This window comes from Aulonocara stuartgranti, assembly GCF_965226115.1.
Source record: "Aulonocara stuartgranti genome assembly, chromosome: 2".
NCBI lineage: Eukaryota > Metazoa > Chordata > Actinopteri > Cichliformes > Cichlidae > Aulonocara > Aulonocara stuartgranti.
Genome location: NC_138940.1, coordinates 32,371,235 through 32,385,743, shown reverse-complemented (window position 1 = coordinate 32,385,743; position 14,509 = coordinate 32,371,235). Strand labels below are relative to the sequence as shown.

The 14,509-nt window shown below is 40.9% G+C and overlaps 1 protein-coding gene across 1 annotated transcript in view; it reads left to right on the top strand.

Annotated features, from left to right (window-relative positions):
• Window positions 1–4,374: 4,374 nt before the first annotated feature.
• kcnip1a (Kv channel interacting protein 1 a) overlaps window positions 4,375–14,509 on the top strand; it is a 51,246-nt gene continuing 41,111 nt past the window's right edge. Inside the window, exon 1 of the mRNA XM_082546594.1 lies at window positions 4,375–4,653. Within this exon, the coding sequence (XP_082402720.1) occupies window positions 4,566–4,653 (88 nt within the window). The 5' untranslated portion in view covers window positions 4,375–4,565. The remainder of the gene's footprint in view (window positions 4,654–14,509) is intronic.

The window sequence follows — 14,509 nt, the reverse complement described above, 5'->3', positions numbered from 1 at the left end:
AAAGTGGTGAGTGGAAATGCAATTGGGGCTTGTGTACAGTTTAAGTTTGCAGAACGCAAGAAGGTTTTGTTTCCATGCATAAAAACAGAATTCATATCATTCAGCTGATATCATTTTTCTTCAGAGAATACTAGGGGGCGTATTTTCTGTATTGCATGTTAGTCCCATTGCAGTTGCCTCCTAGATGGCTGGTTTTGACTCAACTCCTAGACAAATGTGGTCTCCTGAAGTCCTGCAGTGCACCAACTAAAGGAGCTTAAATGGAAACTGCATTGCAGATACTTTTACACAACTTGCCTTTAAATTAAAGAAGCTGGGCTAGACCCACAGGGCTGCCCATACCCTCTCCAGGGAGAGTCACCTTAATTATTAATATATTCTCCAACATACATGATGCAAAGGCTCAGAGTAGTGGCGTGGGCCTATGGTCGTATTTACGTGAGATCTCTGTTGATCCATTCTTAACGAAGCCCACCTCAGCACTGACTCTTCCCATGGAGGCCAACATGGGGTTTACAGAGATGGAATGGTGGAGAGAGATGGATGAAGAAAGAGGAACTACAGATTAAAAAGTGTGAATGCACAACTTGTCTCAGGGGTGTCAATATCAGAGACAGCTGGGCTCAAGAATATTCTGTAGTGATGCTTAAAGACACATCTGGAGCTTTCTCTGTGTATTTGTGTGTGTATGTGTGTCAGAGTGTGAGAGAGAGAGAGCTCTGCAGGGGATATTTCCTTTTTGCAGGACTGTGTCTGTACATAAGTGTGTCCTAAGCTGTGCATGTGTATGTGCTGTGATCCTGACAAGCAGTTGTCATCAGCAGAATGTCTTGAGGGGGGTTTCTTGGAAATGGAGCCAAAGAAAAGAAAGAGGAGAGGAGGGATGGTGTGTTGAGGTTGTAATTTCACCCAGAGGGGACGTTGTCACTCCATAACTGCCACTGACACCCTGAGTGTCCGGGGCAAAGTGTGGGGTGGTGGTTTGGAGTCGACTTCCAGACCTCCAGGGCAGCATTTGCTGCTCACACCCAAAGACGAGCTCTAAAAGCAGGGTTTCTTCTGTTGCTGTGTCAGGGCAGATGGGTCTTGACGCTTAAGGTTGTTTAGTCGAGTTGCCGTGCGGCAGCAAACATGGATGCGATATCAACCCTGTTAAATGGGTATGCCAATGCAGGCATGTGGGTTGGCAACACTGGAACTTGCATGGATATTGTCATATTATGCAAACACACTTACGTATTCTAAAACTGTCATCACACAAAATCGCACACTGCTAAGAGGTAATTCTTTGCGGACACACGTACGTGGCGTTTTGCATCCCATTTCTCTTCAGTCATGGGTTGAAAACCCTGCTTTATTTTCTGTTGTGTCTGTTGTTGTTGCCCTATCAGTCCATCTCACAGCCCGGTATATTTAGAGGCAAAGCACTATCAGAGCTTACAGCTGGCCGCCTCTGATTCAATTCTGACAGATCTACAGCGTTCAAAGCAATCTCCTCTCTTTTTGTCTCACTCATTTTTCAGCCCATCTCCACCTCCTCTTGCTGTCTCATCTCCCTCATAGTCCCATGTTTTTCCTCCTTTCTTTTCACTTCACTGCTTCCATCTCTTATATTTCTTCTCTTTCTTTTAGCTTTTTCCATTATGTCATTTGCATACCTGTGGGCACTCTCAGATCTGTTTACTGATTTTCTTTATGCATCTCTATTTCTTCCCAGCTGCTTGCAAACCATTTTCATTTTCTAGTCACATCTTTACCATTTTCTCAAATAAGCAGTATATTACTACCCTGGTGTCTTTTCTTCAGCATTTGGTCCCTTTCTGAGTTCATTTTGAGGTGCTTTATTGCCGCCGTGGATCATGAAACTCTGTCTTCAAGCCAGATTTTTCTCTTCTCGCCTCTCTCTCTACTTCCCTTTCAATTTTCTCCATTTCTTTATCATCCACAGTGCCTATCAGGTATGTTTTCTCTCCTAGGCAAAGAAATGAGAGCTCCATCACTTTGAGTGAATCCATGTTGAAACAAACATCAAACAAGGCAACTTCTAATTTGGGAAGAGACAAGCAATTAGCTGCTATTACATCCTTGAATCTGTGCGCAAAGGCAACCCTAATCTCATTAATCATGAACAATGGGGGCGGTAATAGAGAAGCATGTTTATGCAAATTCTCCAACACAGTAATCTCCTTCATGCTTAATAGCCGAAACAGTGGTGATGCCTGAAAAAACAATCCCCCCACCTCCTCCTCCTTCTCTGCTTAGCCTTTTTACCTGCTTTTATTCCTTCCACCCCTCCTCTTTCTTCCTTCTTTTTCTTTCTCTCTGCTCTCATGTCAGTTTTTCCATCCCACCCTCCACTACTTTCAGAAAGTGTGAGCCAGAACATTTCGAAACTGAAGATAAGCATCGATCCCAGTCCTCTCAGACCCTTTCAGTTTGATAGCAAATAACCCTGAGATGGTACGGGACATTGAGTTTTACATCCCGCCTCCTGCTAACACCTCCCCTCTTCCATCTCTTGGCAAAGTCCCCAGCTCATTCCACGTCGCCTTCATCAATTCTCCCTATTTCTTCTGTTTTTATTCCTTTCATTAGCATTTTTATTGTTTCATTGCTTGCCTTCTCCCCCCATAGGTGTCTGTTTGTATCTATTTCTTCATTTCTCCTCTCTTCACCCCCCCATCCCTTTGCTCTTATTGTTGTTTGTTCAGTATTTTACATTCCAGTCATTGATCCAGTAGCCATACATGATTTGGAGCCAAATATAGCCCAGAAAGACATTACAAGATTATCTCCCTGCCTCCTCTGTCTCTCCCATGTGCTCCTCTTTTTTCCATCTTTTCCTCTCTGTTTTAGTCTTGTCATCTCTCTTGAGTTATGTGCCACATTCAGATAATGACGATGACAATGATAGCGCGATGAAAAGTGTAGTAAGGATGAATCAGGGGCCATGGTAATGGTCAAAAGCATGTGATCCGTAACAATTATTGTTAAGTACAAATGGATCGATTGATTAGCATGCTCACTGTCTGGCTGAAAACCTATTGATGAACTGTGATTGAGGTCAAAGGAATCAATAGAGTAAAAGCTTGTGTAAAGGCTGAGATATAAAACATCAAGATTAAACTTGCTTACATTTTAAATGAGGTGGATTTATATATATATATATATATATATATATATATATATATATATATATATATACATACACACACACACACATATGTTTTGTTTTTAAATTCAGGAATTTTATTTGCAGAGTATTTTTAGATACTGACGTTACCACTTTTTAGGCAGGTCAGAGTAGGACATCATTTTTTTGACTTTTTGCCAGATACTTCTGTTTCCTCCTCCACTCCGGAGACATTCACAGAAGTTAATTTTGATTCTAAATGGGCTGAAGGTGTAGATGTGAATGGTTTACTGTCTCTCTGCGTCTACTGTGCATCATTTCTCTCAACCCATTTCAGCTGGGATGGGCTTCAAGAAAAAGCATAGACTGGATTGGATGAACGTTGACCTGTGACAGCTCCATGGCAGCTGACAGGCAGAGATTGACTCTATATTAAGTTGTTTATTTGGTTTTTAAATGTGAAATCCACTTAAATTTACACGTAATGAGTAAAAGCAAAAATAATAATAATAAAATATAAAAGACAAAAGATAAATAAATAAATAAATGTTAAACACAGTCAAGTTGAATACCTTTTAAAATCACAGAGTTTTTCTATTTCTAATTTTGGTGATAATATTTATAAATGCTGAATCTGGTGTTTGCAGACAAAGCTCATTTCATCAGCGGACGAAGACCAAGTGCCTTCATGTGTTCTGAGGGTTGTGGGAGGGGTTGAAGGAGGAGTGTGTGTGCATGTTAGCATGTGTGTGTGTGCGCGTGTGTTTGCCTACAGAAAGAAGCAGAACAAGCTTAGTGTGTTTGGTCTGCGTGGTGGGGAGCTGTCCATTGTCACCGGTGCTGAAAGTGTATTGCTGCTTCCCCACTTAAAGGGGAACGCATTTGATAAAGAGGAGGAAAAGAAAGAGGAAGAAGAAGGACAGAAAAAGCAACGAAGAGTTCATGAGACTGCTTCATTACTGCAACCCCACAGGCTGTCCGCAGAAGGAAGTTTCATGGAAACTTGGAATGTAAGAGAATCTCTAATAAGCTGTAGTTGTCTTACTCGGACACCAAATTTTACTTCCTCAACACACCTTCTTTCTCTCTCTCTCTTCCTCTCTTCTCTCTCTTTCTCACTCTCACTAAATGCACATCTCACTAATTTGGACACGCACAGAGGTGAGCTGGAGAAGGCAAAGAAAGAGCGGGGGAGGGAAAGCAGAGAAAAACAGAGGGAGATCACCATTCCTCCTTTCCCCTCCAGCTTAGGAAGACGAAAGGCGACGTAGTAAGCCTCTATCTTCTGCTCCTTTTGCCGGTGTTGGATACATATACTAAGAAGAAGTTGTATTGATCTGAGAGTGCTGCTACTGGTGGTGCTGACTTGGACCTGGAAACCCTGTCCTGCTCTGGCCCTGCTCAGCCTGCTGCATCCCGGGTCGCTGTCAGGATGACAGGGTGTGCAAAACGCTGCAAACAAGGTCTTGTCAAGTTTGCTGTGACCCTTCACAAACTGGTCACTGGGACTCTCATCAAAGGTACGTATGTGCTTGAGCCATGGCTATATTCCTAAGTTCTTGAATTTGCACAAGTTGCTTGCTCAGAAAGTGGGTGCTGCAGACAGTGATAGTGTTGCAGGAAAGCCTATTAGCACACAATCAGAAGTGAAAGTTCAGTCCACTTCATTGTTCATCTTCAGCTCGTGCAACTCTTTTCTTCACTCTCCGCGGTATCTACTCTTGTCTGCTATTGACCTCGTTCTGTTCAGTATGTTCTCCACAGGGGGGGGGGGGGGGGGGGGGACTGAAAAAGACAGAGATGAAGGGAGTAAGCGACTAATAGAGAGGAGAGATAAAGTTGATACAGAACAGAGTGTGTGCGAGTGTGCTCCTGTGATAAATGTGAGTAATAAAAAGCGTCGGTGTGGCAGCGGCGGGGAAAGGAGTTGCACACACATGTCGAGAGGAAACGAAGGGCTTTACTATTGTGATTTATTAGTGGTTAATATGTGTGTATGTGCTTGCATGTTTCTTGTGTCTTCATGTTACTGGCCTGATGTTTTTGTGTGCGCGGGTGTGCAGCATTAAAGCGATCCATTTTACTGCCGAAGCAGGAAAGCAGTGCAGGCAAAAGGCACACAGAGCCGTGCTTCAGAAACTGTTTGCAGCATAGCAGCTGCTTGAAGGCACACGCACAAGCCTCCTCAAATGCACACATACACACAAACACACATACACTTACTGTATAATACTCTTTGAGCCAGCTGAAATTGTTTCTGGTGGGATGGGAAATTTCTAAGAATTCAGTGAAACACATACAGTAGATGCACAATAGGCTTACTCAAATGCATGCACGCACACACTCACAAACATGTCTGTGGATGGCTCAAGCTTTCAGCCACAGTGGGTAGAATTGCCCTCGAGGTCTCACACACTCATAACGTCATGAAGGAGCTTCTGCTGAGGTTTGGTTGCATAACAAATCAGTCTTTAGAAGACAAACCAAAAGAGCAACCAGCAGCAAACATAAAGTGCTCCCCTGTCATGCTCACAGGAAATAAAATGCACACTGAGCAGAAAGTAATCACAAACATACACAAATGAGCACATATATGTAAAAAAAAAAAAATACACACGGTCAGTACAACACCCACACAGACAAAAAGGAAATGAGCTGCAGGGAACCAGAGATCTGGCTCTGCAAAATATCAGACACATTGAGGTTCAGGCTCATACGCACACATTGTGTTAACTGAATATGAAAAGAAGATGTGATGTGAAGTGGCAGATGAACACTATGAACACTGCAATACTAATTACACCTAGGCTTCGTGCTTGAGCTTTGTTTTTCTGAAATATTTTTTCTTGAGTGCTGGGATCCATTTCAGATCACTTTCACAGTCTGCATCAGAAACTGGATAGTTGTAAACTGGGCGGTTATGAAGCCATTTGGAGAAAAAGGAAAGAGAGTCTAATGTAATGCCGTCTCATTTGGCTCACTGTTTTCCTAATGGTGCTTAATTGTATCTGAAATTCTAATATTTGTTTTCTTTTTAAAGATCAGAATTTTAAATAACTGTATGTGCTGGTGATTTTAGGGTAAACTCCAGAAAACCAATGCACTGCCATTGAGGGACTTTTACTGTGTAGTAATGTCTCCTACAGTTTCTCAACTTATAAGCATCCACAGCTTGTTAGCTCCATGTGCTTATTTTCTCTTTCCTTCTTTAAGAGCAACTAATACTACCAAGAATTACAGCTGTTACCTCTGCACAAGAATGCTCCACTGATCAAAACTCATAAATTCAAAGATCAGATCAGTATTTTACTCTCCCTTAAGAATTATTCGTGATCCGTGAAGTAAAAAATATCATCTACTGAGATATTGATCCAGTCATCCATCCATGCAACCATCTGTCCATCCATAGCAGCAAAGTCCTTTTCTGTTTTTTTTTCTGAGATGCTGATGGTAAAAGGGGACTAGGGTTATTACTTTCTGCAGCCAAGAGGCCTGACAGCATTTTCAACACTTCACTGTAAGTTACAGGCTCTTTTCAGATGACCTTTAAGAGTCAGCATTTTAGGACACTTTAAGAAGACAGTAATAAGCTGCGGGGGACAGAATAGTCTGGTCCTCTCACTGGTAACATGATTTTTATATCAGTTTTTTTTTTAAACCAGTAGCAGCATGGCTTTGGAAAGAGAAAATACTTCAAGTGTTTAAATGTATTGAAATGAATTGTAAACACAGGTTTGCTAAGGATTTAGCTCTGTAAAGGCTTTCATAGCAGCACTGACATCTGCTGGTACCTGTGGGAAAATACGAGTTTACGGTGGGGAGAAAATAACATTACATTAAATCGCTAAATTCATGAGTGGTTGTCTTAAGCCATCATCAAATCAGTGACAGCAAACCTCACTAAAGGAATTATGCTTCTGATGTTGCTAATCCCATTTCCCTTTTTGAAATTCATGGCACAAATGTGTTTTGTTATTCTGCAGGAAGACAGGAAAGGGACATTAAGGACTGGGATAAAATAAAATAAAATATATATGCAAATCTGTCCTTTACATCTCAGTAGGACTTTTATGACAGGCAGTGGAGCAGAATTACTTAAAAATTCTCTCTTTTACCATAAAGCTCTCTGACTAAATCAGACTCTGAGCTACACAGCAGCTGAAGTCAGGTTTCTTACTAACTAAATTATAATACCTAAAGCTTTAAGACCTGTAAACATGCTTCTGAAGAACTAAGTTTATCAAAGTCACTTAAGCTCTTTGACACGGCTGACCTTGAAATGGCAAAACATTATGCATGACGTTAAAGACATGAGATACTGCTTGTTACATTTTAGATAGATGTAAAGAAAAATCAGCTAAGAATGAATTTATGCAGTTCAAACAATTAGCAGCTCATTGTGTAAATACTTTGTTGAACATGTTTAAAGATTTATAATAATTCACATACAATGTGGAAAATAGACACTTTTTTTATTTCCATAAAACCGATACAAAAAATAAAAATGTGAACATAAAATTGGAACAAAATAAAAACAGAGATCATAAAATTGGAACTAAGTTTCTGTCTGTGCACCTAATGACAGTTCAATGTGCTCCGTTTTCTTAATGGCCCTACTGGGGACTCCATTGTCCTTAGGTGGACGATGACAGTGTGACCTGGAGGGGTGTGATTGGGAAGAATAGACCACCAGATCGGAACCCGAGTCATGTTTTTTTGGCAAACCTCTGTGCTAACAACAGTTTGTCCTGCTCAAACACCAACTGTTAAGCAGAAATGTGCACTCGGCACAACGCCCAGCATCCAGTAGGCCTTTTGCAGCCAGGTGTGAAGCAGCAGGGATGAAAATCAACACCTCTAAGTTTCGGAACATCTGCACACTGGGTCGGGGCTGAGCTGCTGCCCCAAGTGAAGGAATTTGAGTATCTTGGGGTCTTGCTCATGACTGAGGGGAGAGTGGACCAGGAGATTGAAAGGGGCATCTGCAGTGATGGGGACACTCTACTGGTCTGTTTTGGTAAAAAAAAAAGAGAGCCCAGAGTAAAAGCAGAGCTGTCATTTTGCTCCTGCCCCCATCCATGGCCACAATCTCTGGGTAGTGACAGAAAGAATGAAATCAAAGCTGAGGATGCCTCCTAGGTGAGGTGTTTCAGAAATGTCCTGCAGGGACAAAGCCCTGGGGCAATCACATACCATGCTGAACCCAGACAAGTGGCAGAAAATGATGGATGAATGGGTGGACAGTGTATACACTGAATATGATGATTGTAGACTGTTGGTTGTGGGTGTGGAGCTACTGCAGGTGGGGAGTGGGCAGCTAGGTGAAAAATATGAAGTGCGATAAAATTGTTGTTTTTTTTAAGGTAAAGGTATTTTTTAAAAATTCAATACTGTCACCCTTTAAACTTAATTCAACTATTTTGTTAGTAAGTCATAACAACTGTGTAGTCTCCAGAGAAAGAACAATAAGAGGGAATCATTTAACATCATTAATCATTTAACTATTTGCAGACCAAATTATTTAAAAAGTTTCTATTTCTCAAATTCTACTAAAAAACATGCTAACTGGGTTGCTCCAGCGAGTTTAGAAACTTTAATATATCTCTGATGCTGCCTGTCTCGTTTTAGCCAGAGTCCTTTATCTTCGGTGTTTCTTGTCAGTTTAAAAAAAAAGTGTCTAAATAACATAAAAAAAATTAGAAATTAAAAAAACATACTAGTTGAATTTTCTGCTTCCCAGAAATCTCTGCCTCTCTCAAGTTCTGCTTTTTTCTTCTAGCTGCAGGCTGTAAAGACTAAATCCCTTTCATCACTTTGGTTTCCCTCTCAGTTCATCTCTGCCTGTCAGTCACTTTCTGCATTGCCTTAGCAGTAAACTTCTCTTCTGCTTCCTGTCATCTCTGAAAACCCTGTAAACATCCTGCCAAGCAGCTCCAGGCTGTAAACAGCCTGCTTGATTTCACTTTTTCTTTTCATGCAGCCTGCCCTCTGGTGCTTCCTCCTGGCATACAAAAGCAACCTGCCTGGATGTAGAAATGTGCGCTCGGCTGTGGTCTGGGCAAATGCGATGGCACCTGATGGGAGTCATCAGCAAACAAAACCCTGTTTGGCTGAAAATCCCCAGCCACGCAGAGAAAATACTACTAAAAAATCTCTTCTTATCTGCAGGCTGAATAAGGCAAGAACCCCTGAAACTACTTGCTTCTCACAATAAATTGAGCCCAATTCGTGACCTGAATCCAGTCTTTCTTTATGTGCTTTAGAAACAGGAGGAGAAAAAGATGTTGGTGTTCACTAATGAGAACAACCCAGCATGATTTTTAGTACCCCAATTATAAATGGCTAATAATATTAGGTGACGAAGACCAGAAATGACCTTTTAAAGAGAACTATGTATTCATGTTGTTGAGAATAGATTCCTTCATATAGATCAGAGTTAAAGAGAATATAGTTTGTGATTTCTTTCAACATTATAATATTGCGGTTAACGAGTGTAAGAATACAAAATAGAAAATAGGCCTGGGATGGGAACAAAGAACTGAGGTACAGGGCAGGAGGACAATCAACCCCCACCCCCAGGAGACTAGCAAGAGTTACTGAGGGTGAGGAGCAGACAAAGGGCAAACGGGCACTACCATAAAAGGAGATGGGGGTCAGGGTGTCAGCACCCTTGGCCACTGTACTAGTGTATTTCCATTGTGGGGGTGTTTACTGTATAGGGGGGAGGAGACCAGAGGTTATAACTGTAACTGTTGTGTGGAGTTCTTTAGATCAGCCTTTAGCATAGGAATGCAGTGTGCTGATCTCCAGATGCACCTCTAAGAATAATGAGTAATAAAATGATTGTGTAAAACATGGCAGCATCTTAGCGTGATCTCTACCAGGACCAAAAGAATCGCAGAGACCAGTGTTGTCTCAACAATGTTTATGAGTAATATCCATATGTTGTATTTGTGTTTATCAGACTGGACAGCAGAGGGCATCAGGTTACTCTTTCTCTCTTTCCTTTCCAGATTACTGTAACCACACATTCCCACATTTTCAGAGCAGATTAGAGAAAAATGTAGTGTTTAAAGCTTTAAATATTCACTATCTCAAAGTGCTGGCACACGAGGCAGCTTTTCCTTTGATGGCTGATGCATGATGGACAGCAAGGCGGATTTTCAGACTCAGGGTTCACAGTTGTCAGCCACAGTGACCTAGCTGTGCATTCCTCATAAGTACTTAATGAAATATTCACTAACTCCTCTTTTTTTCCATCAGATATTTGCTCCAGGCTCCCTCTTGCTTTGAGTCGGGGGTGGTGGTGGTGGGGGGGCGGGGGGGTTGGTGACTTGGCTCGTATTTGTATTCAGAAAAGAGGAGGAAAGAGTAAATAAGAACAAAGAGCAAGGAGGAAAGATAAATGAGAAGATGGATGAGGGTGTGCACATGATTGCACATTTTTGCACATATGCTCTGAGTTGGATATTGATGTGTGTGTGCTATTATCTCATTGAGTGTGCTCGACAACTGCGTGCGTGTGTGTGTGCGCGTGCTGCTTAGCTCCAAAATGCTGTCATATCACTTTTAATGTGCCATAGGGGACACGGCGAATATTTAATACAAAATATAATGCATAATAATTTTTATGAAAAAGGCTCTCTGAGGTGGGGACGCCACTCTCCCCCCCTAAACGCTGTAATCAATCCCCAAGCTGCATACAATTAACACCTCCATCACTTTCATCTGCAGTGAGGAAGGGAACGAGACACAGAAGGGGAGAGTCAATAGAGTTGTTTGCATTCAGTTCACATAAACCACTGGGGCACTGATGAAGTAAAGAAATAAGACCTGATTCCCTTCAACAAAAATGTCAATTTTATATTTATTTACAGATGAATACACTCATCTGCTAACTATCTGCTTCCAGGAATAGCAGGCCGGCTAGTGAAGGCTGAATGTGTCTGAGAACAGTAACACCCACAGGCAAGGTGACGCTGTCTGCAAAACATTTATGGCAAATGAAGCAGAAAATATTTCAGCCAAGCTTAAGAGTAAATGGATAAACAGCTTTTGTGTTAGTGCGTCTCTCAGTGTTAATGTCCTGTGCAACTTCACGTCAAGCTGCACAGAGCTTAAAGAGCCCTCGGAAATGTGTCATCTGTGTATCGACCCGGGGGGAAGAAGGTTAGATGGTGTTTTTCACGTTCTGACAGGCGACATAAAGTTTGTGTGTGGCGTACGGCGGTGAATTGTTTTGAGAGATGCACTGTGGGACAGAAAAACAGCAGCCATGGCCTTGAGGAGAGGCTGTTGTGATGGAGAGAGTCTAAAAGCAGCAAAGATTCACCAACATGGGCTCTTGTTGTTTTCAAACAGTACAACGCGGTTACAGCTGTTTTTAGGCTAAAATATACATTGTTTTTGTTACACATACATGTTTAAGATCATCAAATACATTTTAATATTAGGCAAAGATAACCAGAGTAAATAGAAAAAACTTCAAAATCATTATTTTGTTTTTTAGAGCCATTCAAAGGTGATGTTTTGATATTGATTGTGATGAGCTGGGGTGCTAGTAAGCACGATTACTGAGATTAACAGCACGGTTTAGATAACTTATCGTTCAATCAGATAAAAAAAGTATTTGGACAGTTGCCTCTGCACACCACTACAGAGGATTTTAACTCCCATAATCAAGATGGGATTTAATTGCAGACTTTCAGCTCTAACTCAAGGGGATTAACAAAAGTATTGCATTAATTATTTAGGAAGGCAGTCATTTTTATACATAGCTTTCCATTTTCAGAGGTTTAAAAGTAACTGGACATATGACTAAAAAAACAGTTTCACATCCAGGTGAGGCCATGACTAATTACACAGATAAAGCTTCTGGAGTTGAGTTTAATTGTTGAATTGGCAGCTATTCACTGGAGCGCGCAATAGGAGCTCTTAAGACATGTCGATGCAATGAAGGAGGCCTTCGACGTGTTGAAAAACCAAAACAGTTTGGTAAATTCTTAAACAATAAATGTACTGGCTGGCTCAACAGCACTTGTGGAAAAACCATGGGGGAAAAAAGATAGGTTCAAGGTTCTTTATTTGTCACATGCATAGTTATACAAGTATAACACACAGTGAAATGTAGCCTGACACGCTCCTTGACATGTGCAAAAAAATTGGGGGGGGGTGTAGAGGAAGAACATTATATATATATATATATATATATATATATATATATATATATATATATATATATATATATATAGTATATACACTGGGTGAATGTGCAGTAGTAGCAGCAAGCAGGTGAATTCTGTACATTAATATGAATAGACATCTGACTGTTTTACAGGATAGACAATATAAACATATTTAAAATTAAAGGAATTGAAATGTACATTGTGCCTTGGTTTAGTGTCTGGAAGAGTCCTGTCTCAGTCAATTATAGATGATGTGAGAGGATGACAGGAATAAGAAAATGTAGTCAATTCAAGAACACTCTTGAGGAGGTAGGCGCATGATTGCCAAGGTCTGCTACGAAGAGATCAGTTCATGAATGGAAATATGGGGAGTTTACAAGCAGGTGAAAACCATCCATTGCAAAAACAGAAAGGCCAGATTAGAGTACCATCAAAAAGATCCTGCATAGTTTTTAAAGAATTTTTGGACTGCTGAAACTGAGATTGAACCTAAATGATGGGAAGTGATGAGTGTTTAGTAGGAACTGCTCACTGCTTTTACATACATAAGCAATGCCCATCTAAAATACCACATAGTATATATATATCTATATATAATAGTATTAGACAGTCAATAAGACTATCCTACCATGCTTTTTGAATGCTCAAGTCAACTGAGAGAAGCTGTTGATAATTCTTGTTGCGTTTACCGCTACAATCGACCCCTTTCTCACACACATGTGATCGATTTATAGACTAAGATTGATTATGGTGACTTAAAGACTTTCAGAGATCCTGCTTTGTGTGGCCAGCAGCCTAAATCAGCAGATACTTATGCTGCATTTTTATTTGAACACAGAGCACACCAGCAAATATTAGCTAGCATGATTTTTTTTAAATGAACAATAATAAAATCAAAGTCATGAATTTTCTCCAGTTAACAGGAAAAATGATAAATCCTTCTATTTTTTTTTATATTTGTGAAGTTATAAACACAATTTCTTTCACTCCTGGTGTGCTGGTTTTGTAGCAGACATTTTAAAAAGGGAAATCTTAAAGCCTGAACAAACACAACTGCATGTCTTAATAGGGGTTATTTGTGTTTTTATGATTTTGGTGAAATGATCCTTTACATGATGATTATGCGGTATGATATAGTCATAGCAACCAAATTACTCCACTGGGCCTTTTATACACTTTGCTTTGTGGTCTGTGTTGGTGCAACTAACACATGCTTGGCTTTGTTAAAGGAAAACCAACATGCGATTGTCTCTTTGCTGCAGAAATAGTCTGCTCTCCGTGGCGCTACACGTCTTTCCCGTGTCTGGCAGGATCGTTGAGCTCGTCTCCTTTGCTTCTCACTTCAGTAAATCAATCTGTTTGTCCTGATGACTCAGATGTCACTAAGCCTGTTAGGAGCCAGTCTTCAATCTTGCTTCCTAATACTGCATCTAACTGTTCTGTCTGTAGCTCTCCTTCTTTTCCTCCTCACCTACACCCCTTCGGCCCTCCCTCCTAGAATTACTCCCATCTGGTCTTCAGAATATCTGCTCCTGTTTGTCTTGTTGTCTTCTTGCCACTTCCTATACTCTTTCCTTCCCTCTGCATTTCCCTCTCTCTCTGCCCTAATCTCGTCTCCTCTGTGCGGTTATCACTATGACAGATTCCATTCAGCCTTCATCTAATAAGACCGGACAGCAGCTAACCAGCCAATTTATTATTCACTGCCTGTTCACCACTTTCTGTGCTTGTCAACACCGTCTGTATGCTGTCAAACGCTTTCTACCTTTCAACTCCACAGTCTAACCCCATGTACTTTTCCTTTGCCTCCATTCATTCACCCAGGCTGCCGTCTCAATCCCATAAAAGGTCTGTTGTGTAATGGTTAATAAATGATGAGAGAAGGGTTGGCTGGCACTCAGAACGATCCAACGAAGGCTGGACAGGACTGAGTAGCAGCACACACGATGTCAAGCTAATGTCTTGGAAGGGTTTGGCACTCGGCCTAATGTGATGAACCTGTTGCCGTTACTGTTACTGGACTGCAACTAAACAGTCTAGAGTGCTATTTTAGTTTCACTGTATTAAAATGACTAGAAAGCTAATGGCTCAGTTAATCCGTGTTTGTTATTGTTTAAAGTATTTAAACAAAGGTGATGATTTACAGTAGCTCCATTTCTTAAAGAAATCCTTTAATGATCAGGTCAGCTGA